At 39.7% G+C, this 19,715-nt stretch overlaps 1 protein-coding gene across 1 annotated transcript in view; it reads left to right on the top strand.

Moving 5' to 3' along the window:
* The window catches only part of LOC129243423 (uncharacterized), a 70,938-nt gene that overhangs the window by 46,787 nt on the left and 4,436 nt on the right, over positions 1-19,715 (top strand). The window contains exons 5-8 of the mRNA XM_054880410.1: positions 14,665-15,957; positions 16,017-16,364; positions 16,433-16,750; positions 16,830-16,977. Of these exons, the coding sequence (XP_054736385.1) occupies positions 14,665-15,957; positions 16,017-16,364; positions 16,433-16,750; positions 16,830-16,977 (2,107 nt within the window). The remainder of the gene's footprint in view (positions 1-14,664; positions 15,958-16,016; positions 16,365-16,432; positions 16,751-16,829; positions 16,978-19,715) is intronic.

A 19,715-nucleotide genomic window follows, 5' to 3' on the forward strand; every position in this document is an offset into this window, starting at 1 on the left:
CCCAAAATATCAAAAGCAAAATGCAAAAGCCCAAATATCATCCGCAGTATCTCAAACACTCCAAGGGACGCCTCGTCGGATGTTGTCATCGTCTAAGTTTCTGCGCCATACGTTAGGACGGGCATGATGAGAGCCTTGTAGAGTGTTAGATGTGTTCGTCGAGAGAGGACTTTACTACTAATTTGCCTACTTAGTCCAAAGTAGCACTCATTGGCAAGAGAGATTAACCGCTGCTTTCGCGGCTGACATTATTATCGATGTTAATACTGGTTGCTAGATAAACGAAGTCTCTTACAACCTCGAAATCATAACTGTCTACAGTGACGTGGGTGCCGACAAGCGAGTGAACCGACTGTTTGTTTGATAAACGATTCACTAGACAGGGCTAGTTTATAGCTCATCCACCTTTCTAGCTTTTTCACTGCGAGGAATCTCCAACTGGACCAGACATTGTTTGGACAGACAATAAACGATATTCATCGGGAGACCGTCACCAACTGCCTAAGCTCCCGAGCACCGAATACCGTAATCCGAGTCCAACCACCACCTACAGCTGATCAACAGCTCCAGCTTCCCCGTGAGACCCGCGTAACACTGGCACAATTACGTTCTGGATATTGTAGCTGGTTAAACTTCTACCTATCCAGAATTGACCCCGACATACCAAACATACCGTCCTGCATGTGAAGGCACCCCGTACGCCACTAACCACCTTTTCATATGCCCCTTAAAACTCACTCATCTCCCTCTGGACCCAACCTGTCCAAACATGTTTCCTGGGACTACCTTTAGATGAGCTAGACGAAGACGACCAACAACAACTGTTTGTTTGATGACAGGAGGTGCTTCGTTTCGTCATTGTCCACTACCAGACCCATTCGTTTTGCTTCTTTATACAGTTTGGAAAAGACAGAACTAACAGGAGAGGTTCATCCAATCTCAAATGTAAGTATCACATAGTTCCCTATGCTGATTTACCATAAGAATGTGAAAAAAGATGAAAACTTTGAGCAAGCCTAAAATAAATGCACACGTTAACTTTCAAAACGCCGGTACACGTTATATAATATATTTTGATTCCCTCTGCCAGCATCCATTGTGGCAGCCTTAATATTTTTTTACAATAAAAATATGATTAAAACGCTCTACGCTCTAAAGCATCTAACAGCCACCTTCCTTATTATCAAGGAAGCTTGATAGTCGCAAACGGTTGGTATATGCCCTTCCACGTGCTCATGACAAAGAAAAAAAATACGCTTTCAAACCTCACAAGAACCAGCTAAATATATTTACTTAATTTTCCATCCACATTCTATCTCAGCTTCATTTCTAACTAAGCATAAAACACAACAACTGCTAGCTTGTTTATGCGAAAAGAGCTCTTGCCGTATACTCGAAAGCTCTATAGAATTTTCCCACCCCATACATGAGCAAACATACACACTTGCACACATACTCGTACGTGACTGAGCATGCATGAAACTTCACTGCCACCAACAGTTGGGGGAGTTGTAAAAGCTTTGCGGCGGCGCCTCATTCTGTACAGTTTAGTTGAACAGTTCAACACAAAGCCGTGCGATATAAAACCAAGATGCGCAACGCCAAAAGCGTTCAGTTTGTGGCGTGGCATTAGCATTTGCGCATCCGTAAAATTAGACAAAATTCCAAAAAATTGGAAAACACACCTACAAACAATTAATAATGCGAAAGAGACCAAAATAGAGAATATTTGAATATTGTTTGCTGGTAGGAAGTGTGCGCGTAGTGGAGGAATTGTAAAAAAAAATTAAAAAATTTTGAGTGGCCACTTGAACGCGCACAGTTGGCTTGGCATAAATAAGCGGCTGAATTAAGGTGGCAGCTAAAAACAAAAACGGAGTTCATAGAAATTAGAGTAGCGCATTCATAAATGGTGTGGCTCGCCTTTGGAGGTGCGCGTGATTTAAAAAATTGCGATTTAGTGCAGTTGACAGTAAACCAAAAACAAGCAAAAAAAATATAGAAACGTTACGCTTAATGAATGGCAGTAGTTACGCTGCTAAGTGCGCGCCAAATGTTTTAAAATTTGAATTTTTTATGATTTGCATGACAATCGAGTGGCGCGGTGACCGGCACAAGGATAACGTGGCACGCAAGCATAAATAGCGAGCGAAAAACAATAAATAATAAAAGTTACTAAAAACAAAGAACAAAAGCAAAAAAATATAAAAATAAAGCATTTTATTGGCCAATTGTGCTGCTGGCTGACACAAATGAAGATTCACATGCGGCACTCCGGCGCTGTTGACCGCGCTATGAACGCGCAGTGACATCGTATGCCTAATGTATTTGACATTCAATTTTTTTTCAATTTTTTTTAGAATTCTAACTAAAATATAAACAACGTTTAATTGTGTGTTGGCTGAGGTGAAAAATGCGCATGCTTACGTAATTGTGAAAAATCAAATTAAACATAGAAAAAAATTTACAAAAAAATCTACAAAAAATACGGCTAAAAATAAAAAAATAGATGCGAAATATAGAAAAAAATCTGAAAAAAAGTTATCAATTCTCATAGTGTTAATTCCCAATAACGCTCTAGCGGCTAGCGCGTTGCATCGTTGTTGTTGTGCGTGTTACACCCAATTTTCGATCACATTAGATAGCCCATTTCGATTGTTGTACTTGTTCACTAGTATGCGCTTTGTTGTTGTTTGTCACATAGTGAAATAAGTCGCTGCTAAGCAAAAAGCACGCATATCGAGAATAATTTTTTATATTTACTACTACCACTACAAACCTACACACACACATATTTACATTTCTTCGCGCTCATTTTTAACGCGCTTACAAAGTACTGCTCGCGCGATTTAGTGCAAAAGTTTCATTACTAGAATGCGGTTGCGCAGTAAGTGGACTGCTGCCTGGCTCTTTTTGGCCTGCTGCAGTTTGGCAGGTTTAGCGCGTGTGGCAGCACGCGGATACAGCCCCAGCGGCAGCGGCAGTGGCAGTGATGGCAGCACAATCATCATAGTCGAGGATGCAAAAGGTATGGCAGGAAAATGTGAGAAAACTGCATTGAGCAGTGGAAAAATTAACACGCAAACTAAATATTTGGAGGCCACTCAAACAGTTTGAAGCTTAAAAAATGTATAAAGAGAAGTTGTGAAAAGGAAATTAATCTTCGCAATACTGATAAAATTATGCCATTAGAAACTTGGCCATTTTAAAATCACTTTTGGCGGAAGGCAAAAGTTGCCTTGAAAGCCTAAATATAGGGATCCAAAGTATTATTTGCCTCATTGTATATTAACGTTCCGTTGACACTTTTTTTAAAACCTTCGGTAGGGCACCCGGCTCTGGCCATTTTTCGAGGATCCTTTTTAAAAGGTTATATTCATAAATCGGTAGAAAATTAAATTCTAAGAAACTAACTGGAAACTCAAGTCGTTAACTGTAATTGATATTTCAAAAGGTCGAGCCAAGGAGCACCAGGAAATTTGGTGGCTCCTAAAAACACTCAGGCTAAGAAGCCCATTGTATTTAAAGCTCTGGAAAGGGGGTAGATAGTCAAGGAGGGAAGGAGAAAACTATCAAAGAAAGAGATGGGAAAGAATAGAGACAGAGATAGAGATAGTTAGTCCTGTGAGAATTTTCTAGATTCTTTGGCAAATCTGTAAATATCCTCCAGTTTTAGAGAACGAATATTACTCATTCTCAAGACATCGTAACCCAAAACTCGTAGCCATGCTCTAGCAAAAGCAGGACACTCACAGAGAAAGTGCTCTGTGCTATCCGCCCCCTCCAAGCAAGACAGGCACATCGGGTCCTCAGTGGTTCCAATGGTGGTCATATGCTGACCCTATGGGTTGTGTCCTGTAATAATACCGACCAACAACCAAACGTCTTTTCTTCCAAGTTTTAGTAGTAAATTTTACAGTTTTCTGTTCAGACTTGTCACGAAACATTTCGCAGTTCTGCAGCATTCTAGACCGGACCATCGCTCTTTATGTAAATGGCATACATATTCGCTGATCCAATTCATGATTTCTGCGGCACTGATTCCGATTATTGGCTCTGGCCCTTGTGGGGGAACCGCTGATCCACGGTTGGCCAATTCGTCGGCAATTTCGTTTCCTTGAACACCGGAGTGTCCTGGAACCCATATAAGTACAAGCCTGTTTTGTCTTGCGACAGAATTAAGCCTTTTTTTACATTCTTGAACAATCTTTGAGGTTTGCTTCACGTTCTCCAGAGCCTTCAGTGCAGCCTGACTGTCACTGAAGACTCCAATCTCTTTCCCGCTCCATCTCCTCTCGATTATCCATTCGGATATAATAGTTATTTATTAAATTCACGTCCAAAGTCCAAACAGACTGGCCAGAAAAAGTCAACGGAAGGGAAAAACGTATTCCCGAAAAGTTAGGAAAACGGAACAAAATCTCCTTTTTCTGACAATTCGCTATTCTGCTAGTTTTAGTTTTTCTTTTCTTTTTTCCAATTATAATAAATCAAATTGCGCAGAGGTTAATCTGAAAAGAAACTTCCGAAATGAGTGAATAGCCATTTTGAAAGAAAGTCAGGCAGGCTGCACTCAAAGCCCTATCATTTCAAGGTCCTGAATAGTACGATTTAGCTTAGGGGCAACTCAAAACATTACCTTTTTTTTCCTTATTCACTCCACCTCGACAAGACTCAGTCTTGCGTTGGTTTCATTAATCTGTTTTTGATTCCTGACTCATTCGCCTGCCGCTATCATAATAAGATAATATTTTCTGATTTTTATTAACTCTTCGTTTTTTTTATTAACAACTTTCGTTATGTTCTGTCATGTTATGCCATCACAAACTAAAATCCATATATTATCGGTCCACTTTATAAAGGTATATATACAAGGTGGCGCAAAATTAATCACCCTATCTAAAGATGTATAATTTTTGCAAATGACCTCGTAAGTAGGTAAGAAGGTTGGCGAGTAAAATTTTTGAAGTAACAGACTGGCACTCCGCAAGTAGCACTAAAGCGTCGTTTCGATAGCATTATGAGACCTCCAACGTTCAGATATCTACAGCTAACCAGAGCTGTTGATATAATGGAGAAGATTGTTGGGTTTTAGGTTGAAGCACTGCCGCAGACTATTGAAGCAAGATGCACCCAGTGACCTCAATCGCCTAGCTGCCAAGCCCGCACATTTACAAAGAAACTGCTCAACTGTTTCCTTCTCTGAAAGATCCCCACAGCTTCTGCAACGGGGCTTAAATGGTAAACCCAGATTTCCTGCGTAAATGTCGATCATTCCATGACCTGTAAACACAGCTACAAAGTTGGGAAATTGAATGGGGTGGAGTTACCAGAGTTTTCTGACTCCTTCGTCTATTTACCTTAATCGTCTGGCTGCGAATCCCAGGCATTTACAGAGAAAGAGCTCAATAGTATCTTTCCCCGGAAGGTCCCCACGGCTTCTGCAATGGGGCTTAAATGGTAAACCCAGCTTTCCTGCGTAAGTGCCGATCGTCCAATGATCGGCAAACACAGCTACGGGTTTAGAAATTGAATAGCGTGGTGTTCCCAAGGCTTCCTGAGTCCTTCGTCTATTGTACTGTGGCCACACGGTTTTCGAATTAGCATACAAATAAATGGAGTTCCAACTGGACTGGGCTTTCCTGAGAAATAAGTTGTGCAATTCTACTTTAACAACAGTCAAGGGGATACCGATTACCGGGTGGACGACCTCTGAGACATATTCAGTCGACACTTTCTTGGCAAGCTCATCAGCAATTTAATTTCCCTCTATGTTTCAATGTCCTGGAATCCAGATCAGAGAAATGTTGCCTGCACAACCAAGAGATTTAATCCGCTCCATACACGAGTTGACCAGTTTGGATCTGCCCCATGGCATCATCGGAGTCTTGATCGCAACTTGACTATCGGAGAAAATGTTAATATCTCCCTCGTTCCCGCGTTCCCTAAGCATTCTGCATGCCTACAGTATCGCAAAGACTTGTGCCTGAAAACACTAGCAGGACTCAGCAGTTTTAAGCAAAAAAATAAATGGGCTGATTTAGAGAAAGCACCTACTCTGCCTCTCAATTTCATCTTGAAGCCGTCAGTGAAGACAGAGGGCAGATCTCGGTACAGATTTTCTCCTTGTTCCAATCCTGCCTACTTGAAGATATTGCCCCGGCACGAATGGCGTCGTACTTCATTCATATTTGATACTTGTAAACTAGACAAGTCGTGGAGAGCGTAAAGGTCAAACTAAAGATTTCCGTCATTCAATTTTACATTTTTTTATATAGTAAAATAATTTTTTGTATAGTAAAATAATTTTTTATATAGTAAAATAAAAAATTTATTCATAAACAAAATTGGATGATTAAATTTGTGCCACCTAGTATATATTTTTGGCGTGTATCGCGTTAAACCATGTTCCTGCTAGCTGGAAGAAAACCAGGGTGGTCTTCATTCGCAAGGCAGGGAGGAGGGACCACGCCTTGGCCAAGGACTTCATGTCTATTCCTCCTTTGTTTTGAAGCTGCTCGAGATAGTAATCGACTATCACACCCGAGAACATTCTGAAACCAAATTAGCTCCAGCTCAACATGCCTACCTAAAAGGGAAATCTACCGAAACAGACTTAAATGAGGTAGGCGGGATTGTGGAGAAATGTTGATTTTCACTTACTTCCCATCGAATTTTACGTTATTTCCATTGCTGCTCTAAGTGCAACCAGGTTAAAGGAGGTCTCTTTGTTAATGAAATACTTAAATGTTTCTATTGACTTAGAAAAGGATAAAATTAGTAGTAGTAAAAATTAAAAAAAAAAATTGAGTCAAATGAGACTCACCCTAAGTTATATTTTACTTACGTTTTACTATTTGTTGATGATTTTAATTAGCTTAAATTCCGTAATTTTTATAGTGTGTAGTAATTGTGTGCTGATTTCGTATAAAAATGTAGTTTGGAGAAATGAAAGTAAAATTGAATACAACACACAAGCATTCTGAAAATATTTGTACCAATTAAGGTCAGTAGCAACTCGTCTGTACTTTTAACTGATTGTAATTAGCGCTAGTAATCGATAAAAAAATTTAGAGCAATGAAGTATTAGTGAATTTTTGTAAAAGTAATTAGTGAACTACAAATTTATCAAATTTATTCAGAAAGAAAAAATCAGATGAAACATTTGTTCAATGAGCCACGGAATTTTCATACTAAAATTGCAACATCCAGCGCGCTCAGTTAGATAGTTGCAGTTGTAGGTTCCATATTTTTTATTGGCCAGAAAATTGGAGTAATAAATTAATAAAATCTTCGCTATAAAATAAAATGGAATCCTTGTTTCAACTTTCTTCTTTATCCATCACTGGCATTTAGGGCAAATAATAATAATAAAAAGCAGAGAATAAGGACAAGAGGGATAACTGTCTAAATGAATTACATATGCGCCGTAGAAACCGGGTAATTCGCGAATTACTTAGATAACGAATTTATTTATTTATTTATATTTGTTTTCCTTGTTCACTCTTCTCGGGAGCATAGGGCCTCGACAAGACTTGTCTTGCGTTGGTTTCATTAATCTATTTGATGTCTGACAGGGTAGGAGATTAGCGTGTCACTAATTTATTTATTTATTTGTTACCGAAGCTTTCCCAGCTATTGCTAAAAGCAATAAATTGGCTGCATGGGACTCTTTTACAGCTCGTATTTCTGGCAACTTTGGCGGCGGCTGGCGTCTTTCAAAGCATGCCACGCCCAAAAGGGGTGCCCTATAAAGATGACTCTGAAAGCCAAACATATTATTTTTGTAGGAATAAAAGGACATTTCTGAAATAGCTTTTAATGACGGTGTAACAATACACCATTAAATAATAACTCGCATCCTTACCGACATCACAATTCGGAATCTCCTATATATGTAGTTCATTGAGAACGCATAGAGGCATCTTGACAGGTTATTGCATACTGTGAATTCATGTAAAAATATAAAGGCTCGGGATATGATTGAGTGATTCATTTCACCTTTGTAACTCGTGCTCAGAGACGATCAATGCAGCTGCTCCTCAAATATGATTTGGACAAAGTAGCCGAATGGGTTGGTGCGTAACTATTATTCGGAGTTTGGACAACGTTGGTTCGAATCTCCCTGAAACACCAAAATGAAGAAAACTTTTTTTCTTATAGTGGTCGCCTCTCCGCAGGCAATGGCGAACCTCCGAGCGCATTTCTGCCATGAAAAAGCTCCTCAAAAAATAAAAAATTTTGGAGACGGCTTAAAATATATTTATCTATTATATATATTGTATATACTTTTTTTTTGCTTGTGCGTCCACTTTTTAAATGTTATTTCATTGGTTAGTATGTTTTTCTGTTTTTAGTGGCAGGGTACGAGATGTTTTCAAAAAGTATCGCGAATTTCGTATTCTTTTTTTATTTTATTTATTTATTCATTAATATCTATTTTGTCCCCTTCAAAGTAATCCCCATGAGATATTATGCACTTGTGCCAACGTTTTTTTCAATCTTCGAAGCACTTCAAAAAATCATTTTTTTATCTTGTCTCTCCTCTTTATCTGCTCCTTCGATGCCCTTTTTCTACCGTCAATCGGAGCGTAGCGTCGTGCTTTCATGGGCCTCTTCAGTTTCGGGAACAAGAAACAGTCGCAGGGGGCCAGATCTGGGGAATACGGTGGATATAGCGTCATTAGTGTGTTGTTTTTGGTCAAAAAGTCGCGTTCAAGCATCGATGTGTGAGCATCGGCGCTATCGTGATGCAAGAGCCAATTTTTGTTCTTCCACAAATCCGGGCGTTTTTGGCGGCTTGCTTCGCGCAAGTTGCGCATAACTTGCAGATAATACTTCTTATTGACCGTTTTACCCTGTGGCAAGAACTCATGATGCACAATGCCCCTGCAATCGAAAAAAACGGTAAGCAAAACTTTTACATTCGACCGAACTTGGCGCGCTTTTTTCGGTCTTGGTTCGTGCGGCAGCTTCCATTGAAATGATTGAGCTTTGGTTTCCACGTCATAACCATAAACTCACGATTCGTCACCAGTTATGACCCTCTGGAGTAAATTTGGGTCGCCGCGGACAGAGTTCAGAGTCCAACATCTCATTAGCAATGTTCATGCGATGCTGCTTATGGTCGAAATTGAGCAGTTTTGGTACGAAATTTGCGGCCAACCATCTCATGCCCAAATCATTGAAAAAAATGGAATGGCACGAGCCAATCGATATGTCGATATCCTCAGCAACTTCTCTAACGGTGATTCGACGTTGGCCAATTGACCATTTTCTTCAGTTCATCAATTTTTTCGTCTGTTGTTGAAGTGCTCGGGCGTGCGGCACGCTTTTCGTCGTTCACATCTTCTCGGCCTTCTGAGAACGTTTTGTACCACCGATAAACGTTGCTTTAGTCCAAAGTAGCTTCTCCGTATGACACAGTCAACATTCGGAATGCATCCGCGCACTTAATTTCGTTTTTCACAAAAAATTTGATACAGGTTCTTTGGTCCATCTTTTTGAATAGGAAGAAATCGAAGACGAGCCGAAACACGTGTAAGCAAAGCAGCTGTCAACAATTAACTGAACATTCAAAATGGTCGAACTTGTCGGCATGAGTGAGAGACATGAGTACCAACATATCGCCACAAAAAAATCGAACTTCGAATATACGTAACCTGCGAAAATTCAAAATTCGCGATACTTTTTGAACACACCTAGTATGTCAGTTAATAAATATCACAAATAAAATTTTAACCAATGCTTGAGAATTAGAAGTGGATGTTTGTTAAAGTCAACCGATTTTTCACTGAGTGTTTCGTAGTTCACGCCATTAAACAAATTTCGTATACGGTATAACCACGAGCTCATTGTTTTAATCGCGGGAGGAAATGTAACGCGGTTTATAAAATCCCAAAGATTACGTTAGCATGGACACGTTTTAAGAATGAACGACCAAAGAAGTATTTGAAGCAAACCCTGAAGGAACAAGAAGGAGAGGCTGGCCAAGGAAGTTGCGTCCTGCATCTTAAAGCACATTTGGGACATTACCACTTGCACATGCCATAGCTTACAGTGATGCCTGCTCAGGACAAAGCCGTAATATTAACATAGCATTCATTTGGTTAAAAATTCTTCAGTCATCTGATAATAATGTTGAAACAGTTGATCATAAATTTATAGTATCCGGCCATTCTTTTTTGCCAACCAATTATTTATACATACCTGAGCATTGTTATAATTTAATAGAAGTATGTAAAAAGAAAAACACATTTTTGGTAGTACAAATGGCTCGGAAAGATTTCATTTCGCCAAAACAACTAAAAGAATAAACGCATAGCAGAAAGAAAAACACCAATGGAGAAGCTGTGTCTTAGCTAAAAATACAATGGGTCAGATTTCTAAAAAATGCTAAGATGTTTTATAAAAGTTCCTTGGAGGACAATTCCGTATTCAAAGTATTAGACCTCTCACCTAAAAGAGGAAGACCTAGACGAAAATATTGATTTGCTTCCATTCTACACAACCATTAGATCAATAACAGAAGAAAAACTTAAAGATACGATGGATTTACTATATCCCATCAATTTTTCACAAACACTTTATTTCCCTAAATAATAATATGAGTTGGAATAAAATGTTAATCAGTAACAAAAATGTTTCTTTGATGGTATACCTAAGTCATTTATAAAATCATGCAGTTAATTTTGAAAGTGCTATAAGTCATTTCAACCTTTCAAAACCAAATTTCCTTTAAAAAATGGTTAAAAATTTCATAATCGTAATAAATACTTGTTTGTTGGCACTACTTTACTGTCGAAAAATCATATTCCATAATAAAGGGTGGTTAAATTTCAAGGGCCGATGTTGAATGTGAACCACACCTAAACGTCAACGACACCATTGGACTTCTTTCTTTGGGGTTATTTGAAAGAAAAGGTGTACGTCGATAAGCCAGCAACAATTCAAAAGCTTAAGAATGAGATAATTCGGCACATTAACGGCATAGAACCTCAATTGTGCCTCAGCATCATCGAAAATTTGGACCATCGGATGGAGGTGTGCCGCCGAGGCCGCGGCGGCCATTTAGCCGATATTTTATTTTATACGCAATTGAGCTATAACAATTTTATCATAATAAAGAAAAATGACAATAATTTTCTAAAAAAAATGTATTTTATTTAAAATCAATACCGGCCCTTGAAACTTAACCACCCTTTACAAAAATAATTTTTATTCCTTGAAATATCTCGAAGCAAGGAAAATATGACTTATACCACTTCAAAATCAAGGGTTCATATATTACATTCCTACTATGCAATACATTTTAAAACAAATTTGTGGTAAATACTCAAAATATTCGGCCGAATGAATTCTCAAATCCTGAAAATTCACTTTAAATCTATTCTAATTTTTTAGCAAAGATTATTGTTGGGGTGATCCAATTGCATGCGCAACGAATATGAAAATACTCAAATATTCCCTCATAATGTAAACTGAAACAGTATTTGACAGTTGTGAGTTGTACACTTTAAGGTTTATCAGCACTTGTTATTTGTGAAAATAAATAGATTTTTTTTTTCTGTAAAAATAGCCTACTTATTTTGATTCAAATATTTTTTGTACATAAAGAGAAAAATTTTTATATTTTCAAAAATTAGAAAATGTAATTTGAAAAGCTGTAAAAATCAACAAATATTTCGTAACGTCGTTTCGTTTCAAGCTGGAAGATTTTGATGTACTTAATTTTATTGTTGTCGTCCTTTCGACTCAAGGATCAGGATTTCGGTTTTGTCCTCATATCGTCTCAAGTTACAGGATTTGGTCATCATTTCGTCTCAAACAACAGGTTGAGGTTTCCTTCCTACAGGATTTTGGTTTCTCTGGTCAACATTTGTGCACCCCCACTATATAAGTTTTCTGCTGCCTTGGAAAATAATCCTTGGTTTAACAATTATTATATCGTAGAAAATGTTGGGTAGTCGAAAAAGTATTTTCGTATTTTGTCAATAGATGTCGTTGGAGTCATCTATCTCCAGTGCTACCAATCACATTTTGTCATATCATATGGTGTTAGAAAGGTGACATTTTTAGCTTCATTTAACCAAAAAAAATTAAATTCAGAGAAGTTGAAAAAAAGTTATAGCTGTTCAAAAATGAGTGAAAATAATGAAGAAATTCGCTATATTTTGAAATTTTTGTATAAAAAAGGGAAGAATGCCACGCAAGCCACCTGTGAAATTTGTGAAGTTTACGGAGACGTTGCTGTATCAGTTCGTGTAGCACAACAATGGTTCGCTCGCTTCCGTTCTGGAAATTTCGATGTGAAAGATGGACCTCGCTCCGGTCGACCTATCGTTGAAAAAGTCGATGAAATTATGGAAAAGATTGACCAGCACCGTCACATAAGCTGCCATGACATCGCCAAGGCACTAAACATTCATCATCAAACGGTTTTGAACCATTTAAAAAAGGCTGGTTACAAAAAGAAGCTCGATGTTTGGGTACCACATGAATTGTTTGTGAAAAATTTAATGGACCGAATTAACATCTGCGATTCTTTGCTGAAATGAAATGAAATGAAATGAAATCGAACAATTTCTGAAGCGAATGGTAACAGGAGACGAAAAGTGGATCAAATACGACAATAATGTGCGAAAAAGATCATGGTGCAGGTGTGGTGAAGCTCAACAAATGGTCGCCAAGCCAGGATTGGAAAGGAACCATCCACTATGAGCTGCTCCAGCCTGCTCGAATGATTGATTCTACACTTTACTGTCAACAACTGATGAGATTGAAGCAAGCAATCGAAAAAAAACGGCCAGAACTGATCAGCAGAAAGGGTGTCGTCTTCCATCAGGACAACACTAGGCCACACACATCTTTGATGACTCGGCAAAAACTGGGAGAGCTTGGCTGGGAAGTTTTGATGCATCCACCATATAGCCCTGACCTTGCACCATCGGACTACCATTTGTTTCGGTCAATGCAGAACTCCCTTAATGGAGTAAAGTTGGCTTCAAGAGAAGCCTGTGAAAATTACTTGTCGCAGTTTTTCGCCGAGAAACCACAAAAGTTTTACACTGATGGAATAATGTCTCTAGAAGAAAAATTGGCAAAAGGTGGTCGACCAAAATGGTACATATTTGGTTTAATAAAGTTCATTATAAATGTAAAAAAAATGAGTTGCAGTTTGACTAGAAACACGAAAAGACTTTTTCGACTATCCAATATACAAATTTATTTTTGATGGAAATCAATTTGTAAAAGTTAGAATAAATGTAAGTAAACAACTAAATTTACTTGGGAATACCATCAAATCAGTGGCCTTAAAGAAGATGTTCATCTTTGGGTATTAGGAAAGCAAATTACACAGTCGACCCAATTTGCAATCGAAAAGTATAATTTTTGCATAGATTTCCTACTGAAGTAAAAATTTAACATTGCCTCATAGTACGAGTGTCCATCTAAAATTATTTTCTGCACGGAGCTGAGCAAATAAATATTACAATAACTGCATTAAAAACATTAATTATGCCAATTTCATTTAATAATGCTAATTTTTTTAGCTTCTTTTTCCACCTTCTTTCTAAATTATTATACTTTGTAGTTACACCAAAATTTTAGAACTTTCTTTTTACGCACATAAATAATTCTCTACGCTGAAACAATTATGGGCTAGAAAATATTATAATTTTGCACAAATTCGGGAAGTCAAGCAAGTTTGACCCTCCGGTCAATGCACTTGTAATGGCTTTATAATAAGAAGATAGAAAAAATGCTAATAGTGACCTTAAAAATGTGTGTTCAGACACGAATAATTTTGATAATTTCTTTAATTCTACATGGGTAAGTGGCGGCAATTTGTTCATGCGACTTAAGCAGAACAACAGAAATATTTCTCACTAAGACTATAAAACAACAATAAAATTTTGCACATATACGCACATTTGTGGATGGTCTGATGGAAACGCATTCAGCATTCAGAAACTTGGCGTTTTACAAAAGAAACGGTCACAAAAAAAAAAAACAAAAATACTGAAAAGAAAACAAAAAAGGAAACTTAAAAAATTACCAACAAGAACTTATATTTCTGCCAAGTGAGTTTTACACGGCACATCCGCGAGCTGCAAACCATCTCCTTTTTTTAGTCTGCAAATTTTTTTTTTTTGGTTTGTTTGTTTGCCTTATTCTTATCGTATTACTAGTGTAATTCAACCTCTACGCAAGCATTTATGCACTCCCACATGCAGACATACATACATATGTATGTATGTTTGTAAATATCTGCTGCGTGGTTGGCAGCCAAAATTGGACGATTAAAGAAGATAACAATTCAATGCGTTTAATCGCAAAATCTGCAATTGTTTTGGCTTAACATTACCTTAGTTGTTGCTCTTGCTGTTGTTGCTATCAGTACACGCATACACGATCACACAGCATATTTCTATTTCTATTCTTCTGCTGTGAGCTATGCGACCTTCGCGTTACGCTTGTGACTCCATTGAATCGATGCGCTGTACACGCAAGCGTCAAGTTCCAGCAGCTTCAACGCAGGCGCACTCTTCGCCCCAATTTCCTCTATTCATCTACCAATCAACCATTCGCCAACCATAATAAATGAACACGCATACCTATGCCAACTACTCACCTATGTATTTACACATCTTTCCTTTGTAGCCTGTTTCCGGCGTGTACTGGCTGGCAAGCGCATTTCTCCACGCTGGGTACGACGCACATTTGCCTGTGAACGCGTTGAGGATTGTATGCGTCAGTGTGGCATTGAGAAACGTTTCATGTGCGAAGGTTTCAATTATCGTCTTGATCCATCCGGTCATGGCCAGGGCGATTGTGAGCTCATCGAAATACCGCTGGCCCAAATCGATTTATACTCCAGTTCTAGTCAACGTGACTCGAATCTGCTAAGACATCCCGACTACGATTACTACGAACGCGATCGCAATGCACCGTCCAGCTGCAGACGTTCGGCGTGCCGTGAATGTTCAAAAGGTGGCACGTTAAGCAGTCCGCCATTGTATTTTAAACCTAGCGGTTGGGCTGACAAGCCACCATATCGTGAGGATCATCATTACTTACCATCTCCACCTAGCGCTAGCGGCTATGGTAGCGACGAACATCGTTATCGCCCGCCCAGCAGCACTGCTATTGATCACTATCAACCATCAGGACCACCACCACCATCTTTGTCATCTGTTTCGTATGATCATCGGCCACCTCTACCACCACCACCGCCCTCGTCATCGGAGTATCATCATTCCAGCGGATTTGAATTCTCCTCGCATGGTTCATCTTATTTCGAGCATACACCACCGAGCGGTTATGGCAGCAGTGGCACAGGTTCAGGCCCAATCGATCGCTACGATTATATACGTCCGGAGGATCATCATCGTTATCGGCCAGGTAGACCGGATCGTTGGGAGTCTATACCTAGTAGTCCTGGCTATGAGAGCACGCATTATCGTCCGCGGCCTGAAAGCGATAGATTTCGTCCACCCTACAGACCAGGTCCCGATTACTCTCCATATAGGCCAGGTTCGCACGAACTAAGTGGACCATCGGCACCATCAAACTCATATCGACCAGGTCCACCAGCGCCACCATCTACACACAACTATTTAGACCGTGATGGTCCACCGCCAAGCAGTTATAAAGGCTCCACAAAATATATACCCTACCTCATTGGCCAGGAGAAGGACTGGGGCAGCTATGGCGGTAGTTACGGTGGCAGCTATAATAAACAGTCATCCTACTGGGGATTAAATGAATACAATCGACGCAGAGATCCGCTTGATTTCAATTACTTTGAGTTGGGTGGCTCAAAGCGTGGATCAACGCGTGAACCAAACTCTGTGCTAAGCTATCCTGGTTCAAGCTATGGCGGTTACGGCGCGGAAGGTTTCAGAGATCGTCACGATTACAGGCATTCGTGGACAAGACGCCCGGGACCAGATGGTAAATTGAGTTTTACAAATGCATGAAAATTTCTGTTAATGCTTTTTTTACTTTTATAGAGTGCTCAGCAAAGATTGGTGAAGGTTTTCGGCTACACAAAACTGCCATAAAGCATTCCTCTACTGTGCCAACACTTGTGGAGTGCGAACGTTTATGTTCGGGTCAAGATGGTTTCACCTGTCATACGTACAGCTATCGCTACAATCAAGCGGGACGTGATAATTGCATGCTATGCGAGCGCCCCATCAACTCGTTGGATTATTACGTGGATATTGAACCTGATAGGGACTACGACATTTACTCGATGTCCGATGATTTGGATGCTTGCCGTAAACCGTCACGTAGCGATGGCCCGGGTCGTTATGGAACAGGACCTGGAACGGCGCTTACAGATCCGCATAACGCACGTGAGTGTTTAAAGTTAGCGTTGACCCAACTACAGTTTATACAAATTCCTACAATTGCTTTATTGCAGAGTGTTTCTTCCGCGCTATCGATGCCACACGATTCTTCAAGTCCATCGTACGCGACTCGTTGACAGTTCGCTCGGTTGGCGAATGCGAAATGGAATGCATCAAATCGGTGAAATTCACATGCCGTGCGTTTGCTTATCGCTACGGTCAACAGCGACATGCAAGCGTCATTGACAACTGCCAACTGAGCGATTGGCCAGTCAGAGATATGGACAAGGAGCGTCATCTGATACAGGATGCGGTATTCGATGTGTTCGAACGTGCGAGTTATGGCCATGGCTGTGAAATACAGCCGATTGTGGATGAGAAACATAAAAAATGTTTGTGAAACTTTCAAACCCTTTGAAGTGAATTAATTTTAATGTACGACATTTGGATTTCTTTATGCAATTACAGCAGTTTGTTACTTGGGATATGGTTCGCCGGCGAAACTACTCTCAACAGCTATTAAGAAAGTGATCTCTGTGCCGTCTGAATTGGCATGCAAAAAGGAGTGTATACGGTTTCGGGAAACCACATCGTTCAAGTGTTACTCTTTTAGCTATGGGTAAGACTATTATACTTAATGCTCAAAATCCTTTATTTAATTTCACAAAATATGAGAGCTTCAGTGAGCTCACGATTTGCATATTAGAGCACAAGTTTTTACTCTGTTATACCTTATGAAGTTTTGGTGCTCTTTCTTTATTTTAAGAGGAAGGGTAAATAAATAAATAAATACACTTGTGCCGCACACTTGTGGCTGGCGGTAGCCGTCTGGGTTGGTGCGTGTCTATCATTCAGTAATGCATCGGTCGATTCTCCGTGCAGGAAACATCAAATAATAGGAATAGTAGGATAGGTTTTATCTAACAGCGATCATCCCTCGCCAGATGATGGCAAACCGCCAGTGTATTACTGCTATGAAAAACCGTCTCATAAAAACCATCTGCCATTCGAAGTCGGCTTAAAACTGTAGGGCCTTCCATATGACGCTCATCACAAATTGGCGCAGAAGCTCGGCCAAATACCCAATAAAGGGTGTAAGCGTCAAATAAATATTTACAATATTCGCAATATCGTACGCAAAAAAAAAATTGTCAAAAATCAAATACCCAAAGTTTTATACAGATTCTGCTTAAAATCTTCAAAATTTGTATGACAATTTTTCGAAATTGTTGTGATTTTTTCTCAAAGTTTGGAACTTTGATTTATAAGTTTTTTTGCAATGCAATAAACTACCATATATTTCACAAGCTTTAGGGTTCATTCCTCTGGTTCATCTCTCTGTCAATGTACATTCTCGCTTAGTCCAAACGGAACATTCTCCACTCAAATTCCCACAAGGAAGGTGTGCACGGGGTGCTACATTTGGAGATTGGGCCTGGTAACCTTTTCACAGATGGCTCGAACTTTGGAAGGAAGTGTTGGCGGAGGAGTATTCTGCGAGGAGCTACCCAGCAGATTCTAGTTCAGGTTAGGGAATCACTGTAGTGTGTTCCCAGCAGGTAGCCGCAATCAAAGAAACTGCTGATTGGCTACTCACCTGCGTATTAACTGTCAAAAATATTTACTCCGATATCCAAGCGGCAATTAGGGCCCTCGGCTCAATGATAGTGCATTCGAAGCTGGTGAGGGTATGCCTGGCTTCTCTTTCGATTGCATTCGAATTCTTTGACACAAGACTCATCTGGGTTCCTGGTCACAGCGACATTGTAGAAAACTGTGAGGCGGATGAGCTGGCCAGACAAGAGACCTGTAAGAAGATTTCCTTGCAAAAGGCGTCAATCGGGATCCCCTTGACCCCCTGCGGCCTGCTTCTGGAAACTGCTTCGTGCCAACTTAGCGAGCACTGGGCATGTTCACAAACTTGTATGGTCACAAATTGCGCCTGGCCACGTGCAGATCGGAGGCGTTCGAGGGATCTTTTGAGGTTGACAAAATCTCAGCTCTCGAATTTCGTGGGTGTTCTCTCCCGACACTATCCGCGAGGTATATGCATGCTGTAGGACTTGGAATTACCTCGAGTCACCTTTTGCGTCAGCTGTCAGGAATCATCTCAACAACTTCTCCTTAACTGCCCTGCTCTTGCGGGACTAAGATTTAGGCATTTTGGTTCTCACTTCTTTACTACGCCTGCCGAAATAGTGGGCCTTGATATTAAAAATCCGATGAACTTCATCAGCAGCACACAACACAACGCAGTCATTGTTCATAATCCACATATTTTTGTTTTTCCTTGTTCCTTCCTCTCGGGAGCATAGAACCTCGACAACACATTTTTCTTGCGTTGGTTACGTTAATCTATTTGATTTCTCACAGGATAGGTGGCTAGTTTGTCGTAATCCACATATACTCAACCCAAAATTCACGATAAAAATTAGGCTTGAAAAATATTCAGAATATTGAAAAAAATAAAGTGACTTAATTATGTGAGCACAAGTGTGTGGAGAAAAATGGTTGATTCCTCAGTCCTTTCCTAGGCTGGTTCAACAAATTGTAAATGAAGGCAAAAACAAAATACTCAAATGTATAAGTCTAAATTACTTTAGGTTGAAGAGCCTGACTTAAGACGGCGCAAAATGCATAAGAAACTAAAAGGAGCTGAAAGACATTTCTGCAGAGGCAATAATGCAGGAATCAAAGTACATAAGTCAGTCTTGCAAGCCCGCAAGTTGAGCTGCTTTTATCGCGCCTATTCCGAAAAAAAAAATCATAATACGGGGTAGTGATGATACTTGGTACGGTTTGCAGAAGTTAAGATATCCTGAGGTCAGCCTTCGATCGGAAGAGCTTCGCAAGCTTAAAGTTTGTGGTGTCCCTTTATTGTTATTTGTCCAAACGGTAGCTCTTGGATGACTCAAGAAAAACCACCAATATGGTGCTTGCTCTGAGAAGCCACTTGGAGAGTGCTCTACTGAGGCTATTCTTTGGATCTTAAACTTGATCAGAAATTACAGAGCCCAGCACTCGAGGTGTAACCAATTCAAAAGGCTATACATTTAGTTCGGAAAATTACTTTTATTCAATTCAAAGTAAAAAAAGTGTGGAGATAATACAAAATCAAGAATCAATTTACTTTTGCTCGATATGACCCCCTTTTGCCTTAACTATGGCCTTGAGACGGTCCAGAAACGAAACGCAAGCTGCCCGAATGTGACTTGCAGGTATTTTGGTCTACTCGCGGGTAATGGCTTTTTTCAGCGCCTCCAGACTGGTGAATCTTTTAGTTCGGCCTTTGCTCTCCAAAAAGGCCCAAAGAGAATAATCCATCGGATTCGCGCCTGGTGAATTTGAGAGCCATTG

Source organism: Anastrepha obliqua, chromosome 4, assembly GCF_027943255.1.
Source record: "Anastrepha obliqua isolate idAnaObli1 chromosome 4, idAnaObli1_1.0, whole genome shotgun sequence".
Taxonomy (NCBI): Eukaryota; Metazoa; Arthropoda; class Insecta; order Diptera; family Tephritidae; genus Anastrepha; species Anastrepha obliqua.